General features: G+C 36.8%; 1 protein-coding gene across 1 annotated transcript in view; it reads left to right on the top strand.

Moving 5' to 3' along the window:
* Positions 1–12,972, top strand: part of TANK (TRAF family member associated NFKB activator) — a 35,263-nt gene extending 22,291 nt beyond the window's left edge. Inside the window, exons 5-9 of the mRNA XM_065413591.1 lie at positions 1,344–1,523; positions 2,631–2,707; positions 5,076–5,194; positions 7,516–8,102; positions 12,756–12,972. Of these exons, the coding sequence (XP_065269663.1) occupies positions 1,344–1,523; positions 2,631–2,707; positions 5,076–5,194; positions 7,516–8,102; positions 12,756–12,950 (1,158 nt within the window). The 3' untranslated portion in view covers positions 12,951–12,972. The remainder of the gene's footprint in view (positions 1–1,343; positions 1,524–2,630; positions 2,708–5,075; positions 5,195–7,515; positions 8,103–12,755) is intronic.
* The last annotated feature ends 530 nt before the right edge of the window (positions 12,973–13,502 follow it).

Raw genomic sequence — 13,502 nt, forward strand, 5'->3', positions numbered from 1 at the left:
CTGTCTTCCCACTGACCTTGTTTTTAAACTAATTATTTTTCCAGATGGTGTGACTTGCATTTTGGCACATTATTTATCTTGACATTGCATGCGACTTTTGCAGCCCTAGGTCAAAGTCACAGTGTTTCTATTTAACCATTTTGATCAGTTAGATCAATACACTTATAAACAAACATTTAATTTTAGTGGGAAAATGTCTTGGGAATGAAACACCTGAATTACTCTGTTATTTGGGTGACTTGCAAAGCAATTAGAAATGTTTCAGAGAGAGACTTTTGTACCCAATTTCAAAATTATAAGAGCAGAATATTTCTGGTGCATTTGATTGCTTCTGGACAAATATAATAAAACTAATTTGAATCAAGTGAATGTCTCCTATTTGCATTGTGGCATTTTAAAAATACAATTCAGTCATCCATATTCAAATAGTTCTCTTCCATAATTTGCCTTTTCTTATTTGACTGCCACAGTGCTTCCTGAATCCCTCCAAAAATAACTGCCAAAATTCCCTCTCTTATTCCCCCTTCTTAAATATATTTATATATGTAACTGGATAATTGTCACTACTGCTTCTACTGTCCTCTGCAAACTTTCTAGAAATCCTATGCTTCAGTATAGAAACTTTGGCTATAGACATTTCCACAGCTTTCAAGGAAAGACGACTTGTTAGCTGTTGTAACTGCGTCTCTGTGCCTCTAGCCATATATTCTTTTACTCAAAAATAATCCAAGGATTGCCTCCTTATACATTTAAAAAAAAAAACTAAGTTTTCCTTTGGTGACCTGCTAGATTTTCTCCTTATATAATTTCTACAAAAGTCTGGTTGAATATTTGGGGTAGGGCTTACACTTAAAATGTCTAATTCCTTATCTTTTCAGCATTGCATGCACCTTGGGTCTTTGGAAATCTAAATCACCTAAGTGATAAAGAGCTACATTTCTAACTGCTCCAGAAATTAACTCTGAAGACTTTGTCACCTTCTTTAAAATTGCTGTAACTTGATTTTAGCATGCTATGAAACTAATTAAATGTTACTGCACACAGTGTATATAAATGAAGTAAGACAACGTCTTCCACTTTTTTAAAACACTAAGGTGAACATCTGCTGGGTTCGCTTTTATAAACTCAAAATAGCGCACACTTGTTTTGAGTAATTGTCCATGATCAGACATATCTGTAGATAGTACTAAATGGTCTTTAATTATGTCAACGCAAACTGATGTTAGTGAGTAGATAAGACTCATTTCATTTAGGTTGCCAAGACTTAATTTAGTCTATCCCAGGCTGTTGCATAATGATATTCTTCCTGTTCTGGAAATATTAACCAATTGTGCTATTTTTAGGACCAGTTGGAAACAGAGAGCATTAAATTGAAGGAAACTGAGGAAGAAAACATTCTAAAGGAAAATAAACTTGTATCTATTATTGCCGTTAAAGAAGAAGAAATAAGGTTTCTAAAAAACAGATTAAAAGAAAAAAGTGAAGCACAGGATTGCATACATATGCCAATGTATGAAATGGAGGTAAGTAAATAAAATGAGACACCACACCTTTGCAAATAATTATGCTTATTTTAGATTTTGTTTATACAAATTATTCTGGTTAACAGATTTTAGATTACAACTGTATGTAAGTTGCTAAGAAAATTGTTAAAATATGTACAGTAACACAAGCTGTAATGTTCCTTCAGTTAAGCCATAAAATACTTGAATCTTATTTTGTGCAATTTAACTATTCATCTTATTTTTATTTTAAGTTGTTATAAAATTAAATATAATATTGATGGAGAAAAATAACATAGCTGTATTGTAGTTGGTCTTTACAATTCAGACTCAGATTGAATATTATCCCTAGCTTCAATCCTCCATTTTTATCCCATTCTTTTGGTCAGATTGGGTGTTTCACTTACCAGGAAAAACATCCAGGGTAGAGCAGTGGTTTTCAACCTGTGATCCACGGATCCCTGCTGGACGGCAAACTAGGTCTAAGATTTCCAAAGGCGTCTGCACCTCCATTTGCAATATTTTAGGGATCCGCAACTGAAAAAAGGTTGAAAACTACTGGGTAGCCTATATTTAGTGAACAATTTACAGTCCATGTAATACGAGTCTAATCCACAAGGTGGTAGTCGAAGGTAACAACTTGTTTAAAAGCATGATAGAATACTTATCAGCTTTTAATCTGCTTGTTGAAAATTTTAGAGACAATTGATTTTTGGAACTAAAATACGTCAGTTCCTTAGAAATGAGCCTATGATCTGATACATGATTAAAACTGAATTATAATACAATACAACTTCTGTGCATTAGCTTCCCTACCTATAAAGAGGAGGAGAACATTTACCCACATATTAAAGTTCTGTGAGAGTCTCAAATGAAAACCTTTGTATAAGGGAAAAATAGTGCAATTACCAAATTTGTACTAGAAGGGATTTTAAATCTAAGAATGAGATTTCTTGTACATTTGTTTTCTAAATGGCTTCTTGGAGTACAAGCAAGATTAGTTGGTTCTGCTGATGTTGAAGAATGTTGAGACATTTGTTAATCTACCTTTGTGTTAAATCCATGTAAATGTAAGAATTGAAATTAGTACACCAAAACAAGCTCCCTAATCCCATGTTTTACTTTAAGATTAAACATACGAAGATTGCTCCAGCTAGACAGGATTTATCTCCAGGGATCCCTGGTATTTTAACTGTGCATGAAAGGTAAATAATTTTGCAGCATTTTTGTAAACAATTTTTAATGTTCACATTTACTAAAAGGTAATAAGGCCAGCTGCTTCCCTCCCTTTTCATAATACAGAAAGAACAGAAAAGGGCCCAGAAGCCGGCGTAGGGAGGGGAGCAGAGCCAGTGTGGCATGTGGACACATAGCTGGTGTTCTATGGGTATTCAGGGATATATCAGGAGGAAGAAAAAACAGCCACTTGATGCAGCAGGAGTTTAAGCTCCATGGGAAATAGCTATGGATGTTAAAGCTCATACAATAACCAGCATTAACTCCTTTTGGGGGAATGTGCAGTCATGCTGGAATAACTAGTGGCAGTACAGGAGGGCAGTGCTGCCAGGAGAGGGCTCAACAGATTGCACAAGGGACTAATCCTTCAATTTTATGGTTCCAAATCGGAGTGTTCAGGGCCAGGTTTAGCTATGGCGCCTCTGCCAACAATGCAGAGGAGGCCTTGTGATCCCTGTATAATCAAGAGAAGGGCATCACAGAGGTGTATGACACTGAACCTCACTGTATTTAATGAGCGAGTATTGCTCTTCTGCATGTTTTATGGTGAAGGGGGTTGACCAGAGCCTTAGTAGTATTCTCCTGTGAAAAGTGCAGACCTAAGCCAGGTTTTTACCAATCATTTAGAGGGAGATTCTTAAAGGTGTCACATGGGGTGAAAAAAATGGGATTGTGCTTTTTTGTTTGTTTGTTTTTTGTTTTTTTTGCTACTTTATTTTTTCCTAAAGCTTATTTGAAGTGCCTTTTTAAAAAGTATTCCCCCTCTTCCCTACCCTCCGCATGTGTTTTTACATTAAAATTCAGCTCTTGTATGCCCAGTTCTTCTTGCAAGGCTATGCATGACTGGAGAACTTGCAGGATTATGACATGGCATTAGAGAGAAGCAAGTGAAATCTGACTGAATAAAATAACAATGCAAAATATTAAAAGCTTTTGAGTAGGGTTTTGGTGTGTTTAACTACTAACAAACTGAAACACCTGAGAAACGGTTGAAACAAATACTAAAACCACTCTCACCAGCTGTCCTCATTCTTCTGAGTGAGTTCCTAATCCACATCTCTGGGTCCTCCAATGGACACCTTCAGCAAAACGAGGAAGGCAGCACTTAATAGACCAAACTGTTACAGGGTGAATAAAAACACAGGGAAAAAAAACATTTTTATAAAAGCAACACAACCCTGTGGCATAAAGGAGCAAAATAAGTCACGAGCCCTGTCTCTCTCCCCTACCCCACCCCAAACCTTCAGTTCACCTTTAACTAAAAGTTGTTTTTGCAAGATCTAAGAACTTATGCTTTATTAGTCTGTGTGGTCTAATGTGTCTCAATTCAAGTATTTGTGATGCATAAGTAAGCAGAATAATGTAGTGTACATGGTTTTTCAAGAAGCCAAAAACTGCACTTGTATGAAGAGCTATGTTTCCCATTCTTAGTGTGATTTACTAAGTATTTGACAGCCATTTAGGAACCTGTGAAAGGTCTGTAGGGAAACAAAGCAAGAGGGAAAAAAAAGCTAGGATTTGGGTTGTGCAGAAGGGAATACCAGGCTATGTCTAAGCTACACAGCTTTTAGCAGCATGGCTGTGTCGCTACAGCCATGCCGCTAAAAGTAGCGCTGTGTAGCCGCTGTTTGTCGGGTCTCCAACAAGCAGTGTTTGAGTTGTCAGCAGGAGAGAGCTCCTGCCGACAACACGTTGTTCACACTGGTGCTTGTCGCCGGCAAAACTTTTGTTTTTCAAGGGAACAGCTGCTTTTGCATAGCATATTTCCTTTCCTGCATGGACTAAAGTCCACAGCAAAAAATGGGAAATAATGTATGTTCACAACAGCATTAGCTAATTTCTCTGGACTAGGGTGACCAGATGTCCCGATTTTATAGGGACAGTCCTGATTTTTGGGTCTTTTTCTTATATAGGCTCCTATTACCCCCCACCCCTGCCCTGATTTTTCACACTTGCTGTCTGGTCACCCTACTCTGGACTGGCAATCACATGAACACAGGAGCACTATAATTGCCAAGGCTATGTTGTACTGCCAATGCTGGAGGGAACTCAGTGAAACATGAAAGGTCTGTGGCTCAGGTTTCCTTTGAATCCCTGGCCTATAAAGGTTTATTGCTCCATTCCATCATTTTCATGCAGGGGGCCTATGCATGTGCTATGTGACCAAACAGCTACATATTTCATCATGTTTGACTACTTTCCTCCCTTCCATTTGCTTTTGCAAAGGAGAATGTGTGTGCGCACGCCTTAAGTAGAAGGCTACCAGAAAAATTTAGCTGTTAACACTATCTCTGGCTGAACTCACTGACACTTTGATTTAAAATATTGAACTTTTAGGGAAGATCTAGAGATGGTTTTCCAGGAGATGAAGGAAGAATGTCATCGAATATGCACATTAGCAAGAAAGCAAACAGACCAACTCAGTAAACTTAACATAAAGAGAGAACCTGTAAATGGTAACATCTTACTTTAGCTCTTATTGTGATTCAACTGTTTGAAAGCTTTGCTTTATATTTGAAAATACTGTAAATTACACATACATTGAAAGTACTTCTACTGTTTACCATCTGCTTCTTTCAAGTCTGCTTGCATGGTGCTCTGCAGTTCACTAAGAAAATGCACCACGAGTTTTGGAATTGTATGAGGAACATTCCAAATTACATGGGTAAGAGGCAGTCACCATGTAACTGACTTTCAGGGTTCTTTTTTTATCCCTTGAAGTAGATCATTGGCTCTCACTCAGTCTGATGCCCCAGCATGCTCTAAGTGACAGCACTTTTTGTTTTTTATTCAGCTCTGTTTATAAAAATGCCCATTATGAATATTTCCAGCCTCACATTTGTCACAGAAGGCTGCCGGATTGTGGAGCTGGCATGTGGAGAGGTAGAGGACTTTAAAACAGAGTGCCTTGTGCAGACTTGAAACTATTTATTTATTTATTTATTTATTAATTATACAGACTAAAGGTCCAACTCTCACCAAAATAATGGAAAAACTGACTTCAGAGAGAACTGGACTAAGTCCTACGAGCCTGATCCTGCTAACACTTATACTGGACATAGTGCATAATACTAGAAGTAGTTTCATTAGCTTTTACATGCTAGTAAGACAGCAGGATCAGGTCCTGATATGGTTTTACAGACCACTTTTCAAACCCTCACAAAAAAAATTATTTACCTTACCTTTCCAGCTCCCTGCAGATGTCTCCAGTACATATTGGCAAACTATATGTTACAACTTCACATGAAATAAGAGCTAGTGGTCCATGACTTCAAGTGATTAAAGGGGAAAAAAGGGTAGATGAAAGTTGATCTTTTATTATGTGCCCCTCTTATCTCTGATTTGGGGTACCCAGCAAGTTTATTCCAAAGTTGATGTTTTGTCTTTTCTTGAGGCAAGTACAATGAAGTGCTTGCTGATCATGACTGTGATATATTTATTAATAACATGACTTGTAGTCCTAATAAGATGTACACTGGACTCCCTTAAAACTTGTATTCACTGTCTAACTGTTAAACGGTAACCATATTTGTGATAATTTCCCATGAATAACAATTGAAAAGATAAAATTTTAATGGTACCCACTTATGGCTGTACTCAGCTGAAATCAATATGTACAAGTATCTACTTAGTTCAGCTAAACCTGGACATCAGATGCTGAAAAGAAAATACTGAATGAGTCTAAAGTTATGCTCCTAAATCCATATTTTAAGATGTAAATAAGGGACCTGATATTCCAAAGTTCTGGGTATCTGTCAAGCTGCTTCCAGTTAATTAATAGGTGCCTGTAAAATTGATTTCTGTGGGGTTTTTTTACACTACATTATTATTGTGTATTGTTTGTATAGAATAAACAATATGATGTCCTTTTTTCACATGAAAAGATTCTCTGCCTCATTCAGGAAGAGACAAGATGGGTGAGGTAATATCTTTTATTGGACCAACTTCTGTTGGTGAGAGAGACAAGCTTTTGACCACACCGAGCTCTTCCCCAGACCCAAAGAAGAGCTCTGGGAAGCTGAAAAGCAGAAGTTGGCCCAATAAAAAGATATTACCTCCCCCACCTTGTCTCTCTCATATCCTGGGACCAACATGACTACAACTAGTTTAGAAGGGGCAAATTCACCATATAATTTAAAAAATATATATCTGTAGCATAGAAAGCAGTAGACTTACCATGCCAGTTTCTGCCTGTAAATTTATATGGCGTCTATCACCATGAGATTGGAGTGATTTCAGGAGGACTTTGCATACATGAAATATATAGTAAAACTATTCCCCAATTTGATTAGAAGTAATATGTAGATTGCATTTTGAGAACTACAAATAATATTGAGAGCTCTCAAACACAGAGGAAGACAATCCCTGCGGTGAAGGTCTATTCACTTCAAATGCTTTGGGACTACAGTGCCTAGCACACCGTTGGCACTCCATAAAATAATATCTTGAGTTGCAGCTTCTATTTGTGCCAGAACACTTTAGTAAATGTACTTGAGTGTGTGTTGAGAATATGGGGCAACATACGTTTTAACAAAACCTAAGAGAGAGAGAATTGTTAAAATAAATTAATCAAGCTCTGTTATTTCACATTCTGGTTTTTTGCACTGGGGCTATCATTCTTGAATGGGGGGAGCATCCCTCAAATTATTGACTTCAGGAAAATACTCTAAAAGAATCAAGAAAAATAACTGATCCACACATTTGTGCTTTAACAATTACTTTGAACTATTATTTCCATAGATGGCGTCTGACAATTTCCTTTTTCCCCCCTTTACAGAAATTCCATTTTCCATGCCTATTCAGTGTACTGATAAAACTGATGAACAAGCAGAAGAACTTTTAAAACCTCGGGTTAAAACAGATATAAATAGAGGTGTATCATGCATAACATCTATCACACCAAGAGGAGTGGGCCAAGATGAGGAAGACAACTCTGTAGAATCACTTTCTAAATTTAGTGTCAAGTTTCCACCTACAGACAATGACTCTACTTTCTTACAGAGCACTCCAGATAAACCAACAGTTCCTTGTACTGCAGTAGCTGAAAATATGCTTCAAGATCATCATTTTAACATGGATCATGAAGACCATGCTATGAACCTGAGTAAATTGGAATGTAACACATTTGAAACTCATGGAGTTGACCACATAACCTCAGCTATGCAAAACCTAACTACACTTGACAAAACAAAAACCCCAAGCCATACAGCCATGCTCAAACAGAATACTCAGGACAAAACACCATATTTGAAAACAGCAGACATTGGTACCAAACTTGTACATCCGTACACAAATCAAGATGCTACTGAGGTAAATTTTTCCTCTTCAGAGGCCACTAGGAGGGCTGTCAGAGGACCTCAGCAGGTATCTTTATATTGATATTGTATATTTTAAAGGTTAATATTTCATTTAAACAGGTGCTATGCAAATGTCTTTCAGGCAGGAATGAAACCTATATGAATCACACCATTTTTATGGTGAACATTTGATTTTATGTAGATCTGCTTTCTGACACTGAATTTGTGTACATTAACTACATTTTCAGTGAAATAATGGAGGGATTTAAATTAGACTTAAGAATATAGATGCTTGCACAAATTTCACTTCAGGAAGATATTAAGTAACTGTTTCTGTATCCATTGAAAACGTGATTTTAATCATAACTATCCAAAAATTCTTTACCCAAGTATTTATTCCATAGAATCAAATATAGTGTGCATCACTATACTTTTTAAAAATGTACAACTGAACATGTGGGCATATGTGCTATTTTAAAAAATACCAGATAATTCAGTGTACTTCCTTCTGGGGAAAAAAAAATCTATCTTTAGATCTAATAAGGGACAAACACAGAACAATTTAGAAGGGGTAAAATATTTTAGAAGTACTTGTAGAATAGGAAAATATGTATTTCCACAAATAGTCATAAATAGAAACCTAAAGAAAAACAGGTAAATGTATATCTACTTTTTAAGTAGACGCTTGGTTTGATTTTCAGAGGTGTGAACATCCAGAACTCCAGCTGAAGTCAGCGTGAGCTGTAGATGCTCAGTATCTCTGAAAATAAGGCCCTTTGGCCAAATTCAGCAAAACAATTATGTGCGTAAGTGCCATTGAGAGCTCTGCTGAATCAGAGCCTTTGGGTAACATCCTGGCCCCATTGAAGTCAATGGCAAAACTTCCATTGACTTTAATAGGGCCAGGATTTCACTTTTTTGTCTCTCTCATTGGAGGGAGCATTATCCAAAGGCTAGAGCAGATATTGATATTTAGGATTTTTGTATTTTCTTCTCAGCTCTTCCAGTTACTCCCTTAGACTTTGGGCAAATTGCCTTAACTGCTCTGTGCCTCAACTTTGCCTTTAAAATAAGGAAAAGAGGAGCTATGGGGCTAAAATAACATTTACCTTGCATCTGAGGATCTCTAGAGCTATAGATGTATTATTATTAAAACTGACCCAGCCTAGTTCTACTGTCTACCTTAGTCTTAAATTTAATTTTCTGACAATTTTTGGCAGAGAATCTGAGATTTGTAGTCTGCTTTACATAATTTTATTTTTTTAAATTACCATAGATTCATTGTCATATTTTAGATATATTGTTTGTGCTGTGGTAGATTTTAATTTTATCCTGAATTATTAATTATGTACTCTTTTTATTGTGCTTTATTTTCCCCAGATTCTCAGTTATAGTTGTGACTGAGTAAAAGAAATTAAACAACTTATTTTATTACAAGTAGAATTCCTGTGGATCTATGAAGCATCCATTCTATTACTTCTCCCCCCCCCCCTTTTTCTCCATTATCTCTCCTGCTTGTTCTTTTACTAGCCAGTGTGTGAATTCATTTTTCAATAGATGGCACCCTGCATTGTATATTACAGCAAGTGAAACAGCTGGTATGTGATTACAAGTTGATAGGGAAGTATGCAGCTTAAAAAGTACAGGAGAGTTGGTGGACAAGAGCATAGGGTTAGATAATTGATATTTGTGCAAAATAAGGAAATTACTTTAGTTTGAGGGTATCATTTTAGAATGTGAATGACCAGTACTACAGCTCTATGGGGAGATTTTAATATTGAATGTTGCATTTCAAAAGAGAACTGGCAATAGAAACTATTTTCAATATTTATAAGTCATATCCATGTAGCAAAATAGAACATAAGGACAGTATTTAAAATGTTGCATCTTATCCAGAAGTTTATTTGACAGAAGCCAATATTACTTTAGGATCTATTAAATATACATCTGTGTATATTTTACGTAATATACATCACCTTTATTTAACTGCTTCCAAAATGTTTCCATGCATTTTGTTTTGGGTGAATTGAATTGATCGGTTGTCTTTTTACTGATTATAGGGTCAAAGATTTGCTCTTAGCTGAGTTCAAGTGCTGCAGTATCATCCAGTTAGATGAATACAACTCCTTTACGCTGTATTCACATTGGCAAAACTTGGACATGTAATTCTCTCCACTGGGTACAGCTGCAGCAGTTGTGCTCTAGTTTAAACAGTGCCCAGAGCTCTTTTACCACCTTGTCGGATAGGGACTAGTAATAAACATCCAAGCCCTATCGATACTTATTCCCTGTCGTTACCCATTCCCGCGCCCTATCTATAGCTGCTACTGGTGGAGCTCCAACAGTGGTGAATTACATGATGATTTTTTTTTCCCCTAGTGTAGACTAGGACTTTGTCATATTTACTACATATGTTAACTTATAAGATGGAACAGCCCCTTAAAATACAACATATTTGGCAACAATGAACCTTTGGAGCTGCTGCTCTCAGTTTGTGGTAAATGTAGCTCTTTCCTGCTTTATGGTTATTAAATGGAAAACTCAGTGCTGTTTCCTTAGAATACAGGGTGGCACAGAGATTTTTGGAGGCCTGGGACAAAATCTGAAACAGAGTCGTCTGCCCACCCAAAAAAAGGGTGCAAAAACACCGAGGGGAGGCTGCAAGGGTTGGGTGTGGAGAGTGAGCCTACCCCACACTTACTGCATAGAAGTGGCTCCTGTCCTACGGGGCTAGGCCACACTACCCACTCTGGGCATTGTGAGCTGCTACACAGGGTCACAGTGCCAAACCTGAATGGCACTGCAACCCCATGCACCTGGTCACAATGCCACTCAGTTTAGGGGCTCGCTGCAAACAGCCCCTTTTCCTCTCCTCTCCTCCTTGCTCCATCTGGGTGGCCCTGTTAGGATCTAGTACCTCTTTGAAAACAATGTGATTGAAACATGTAGCAGATTAAAATAAACATGCATCTTACTGGACCTAAGACTTTACTGATTTATAGTTAACTGTACATATGTGCACACATTTACAACTTTAAGGTCTGATTCTGAAAATATTAATTATTGATGCAGTACTTTATTTAGTGGGACTGCCAACCCTAGCGAGGCCACAATTCAGAAAACCATTTAAAATGCATAACTTTAAGCACATGAATAGTCCATTGACTGTAATGGGATTACTATTGCTTGAAGATAGTTAAATAGATGCTTAAGGTCCCAATTCAGCACAATGCTTAAGCGTCTCCTTAATTCTATCCCTATTCAGGGAAGCATTTAAGCACATACTTAAGTCCCCAAGAAGTCTGTGGTATTTAAGTGTTTTGAGGGATTGGTACCTAAGTCTAGTAGTTACAGTTTGTAAGATTAGAACCTTACTTTGTCCCCAATACATTTCAGCAAATTTTACAAGAACCTTTTTGTCTCTTTAAATATCAGGCCTCTTTATATGGTTATTAAAAATGCCAGTTTATTCAAGGTGGTTGCAAGTCAGTAACCACAAACACACTTCTGTAGGAATATTTAAAAGTATGTTAGTGTCTAGACAGATTTCATATGCAATTTACATCAACTGCCCACTATCTACAAGCCGTAGATTGTATTGCAGAAGGAAGTGATTTAATTACACTTAATTACTAATGAACAACAGCCCCCTGAAATGCTAAACGTTGTTTAGGAAGTGAATTAACTCCTAAAAGAAACTGCATCTGGTTTACAAATAAGAATTAACCACTGTGAAAGCCAGGTTGGTAGCACAGTTTGTTGCCACTGGAGGATTAAGCACCTGCTTTTTAGCCTGGCAAAGTTTGGGAACATGAGAATTGAAGCTCTTTTATGGGGATGGACAGCAAGAGACTTAACTTCAAGAGAAACTGCTTGCCTTTCTACTGCCAACATACTCTTTCCCTTCTGTGCATACGTGAGGTTATAGTGAAAAGGTCTGCTGCAAAAAGACTGTAGAGATCTCTCCTGTGCTGTGTCCCCTCCTGTCACTTACTTGCTGCCATTCAGTTTGAGTGCACTTTGGCTTATAACTTGATGCCAAGTAGGAAGAAGAAGCAGAGACTCAGACACCTCAGGCCACACACAGTCTTTGTAATGAAGAAATCAGGATTGCAAAGGAAGGTTAAGGATTAATTTAATTTCATTACTGTAATATTAGCAACAGATAATAGAGGTAAAATTATAAGCTACCCTATATTGCCAGGGAGATTGCTTTCTGATTAAATTGAAAACTAGATATGTACCAATAGGGGAATGTAAAATGTATATTGCTTATTTTCTAAAAAGGGCAATATTATCTGTGCAGGAATGTTTATACAGTATCTCAGTACAGAGACTACAAATGCCATGGCTTAGTTTTCCTACAGTGAAGTATTTGACGAGTCCATAAAAAGCCTTAGTATTTATTACACTGACATTGTTGACAAAGGAAGATTATCAAGAGTGTTTTAAAATCTGACTTATATTCTTGATTTGACAAAGTGTTTGCAGATGTAAATGTATAAATGTTTAGTTTCCTTCAGATTCTTTTACTTTGCTAAAATGTGAAGTCTTTTCTTGATTTTAATGTAATGAGAACCAGAAATGCCATTTTTGTTGTTTGATATATCAAGTATATACAAACTCTCTAACTAGTGCAAAACAAATGCTGGTAACTTCTATATTTAGAACTGTATTCATTTTAAGCACAAGTAGTAATAATTTTTTTTGCCTTTTTCAGCCCTTCTGGAAGCCATCTCAAACTCAAGATAATAACTTACTGGCACAGAGTTATACAGACTCAGAACTGAAGCAGTCTGGAATATGTGAATTCTGTCAAAAAGTTTTCCCACCATCTACTACATCCAGGGGGGATTTTCTCAGGCATCTTAATTCACACTTTAAAGAACAATCAATGTATCCGGAAGCAAGCTGAATAAGGCTTTGTAGAGATACTGGGTTGCGCTTTTGTGTATATTTCATTTTTAATTCAAGTGTGTATGTTAATTTCAGAATTAAGACTATGTTCATAATGTTACTGAAACAGTTTTTCAGTTAAGTTCATTTCAAATTTTACACATTTAAATTACCCAGTAGAAAACTGTAATTCAGTTTCACTTCAGTATGTCATGTTGCAATATGAGCTTTAGGCCTGATCCTACAAACCTTTTCTTACACAAGTTATCTTCACCTGAGTAGTCCCACAATAATTGACTACTTGTGTGAGTAAATGTTTGCAGAACTGGGCCTTTAATTTGAGGCGATAAAGTGTGAGCAGTCCTATCAATTTTTCCTCCTATTTACTCATTGTAGTAAATAGGAGCAGGAACAGGCCCTAAGAACATTTGAAGGGCTAGGGAGGAATCTCCAAATTTTACTTAAGACAGGTTCAGTGTTGTATTTATATTGTAGATAAGGTTCTTGTAAAATCACTAGAGCAGCCAAGTAACAGGTATGTCATACTTTAAGATACATTTATGTCTTTTGT

This window comes from Emys orbicularis, chromosome 11 (assembly GCF_028017835.1).
Source record: "Emys orbicularis isolate rEmyOrb1 chromosome 11, rEmyOrb1.hap1, whole genome shotgun sequence".
NCBI lineage: Eukaryota > Metazoa > Chordata > Testudines > Emydidae > Emys > Emys orbicularis.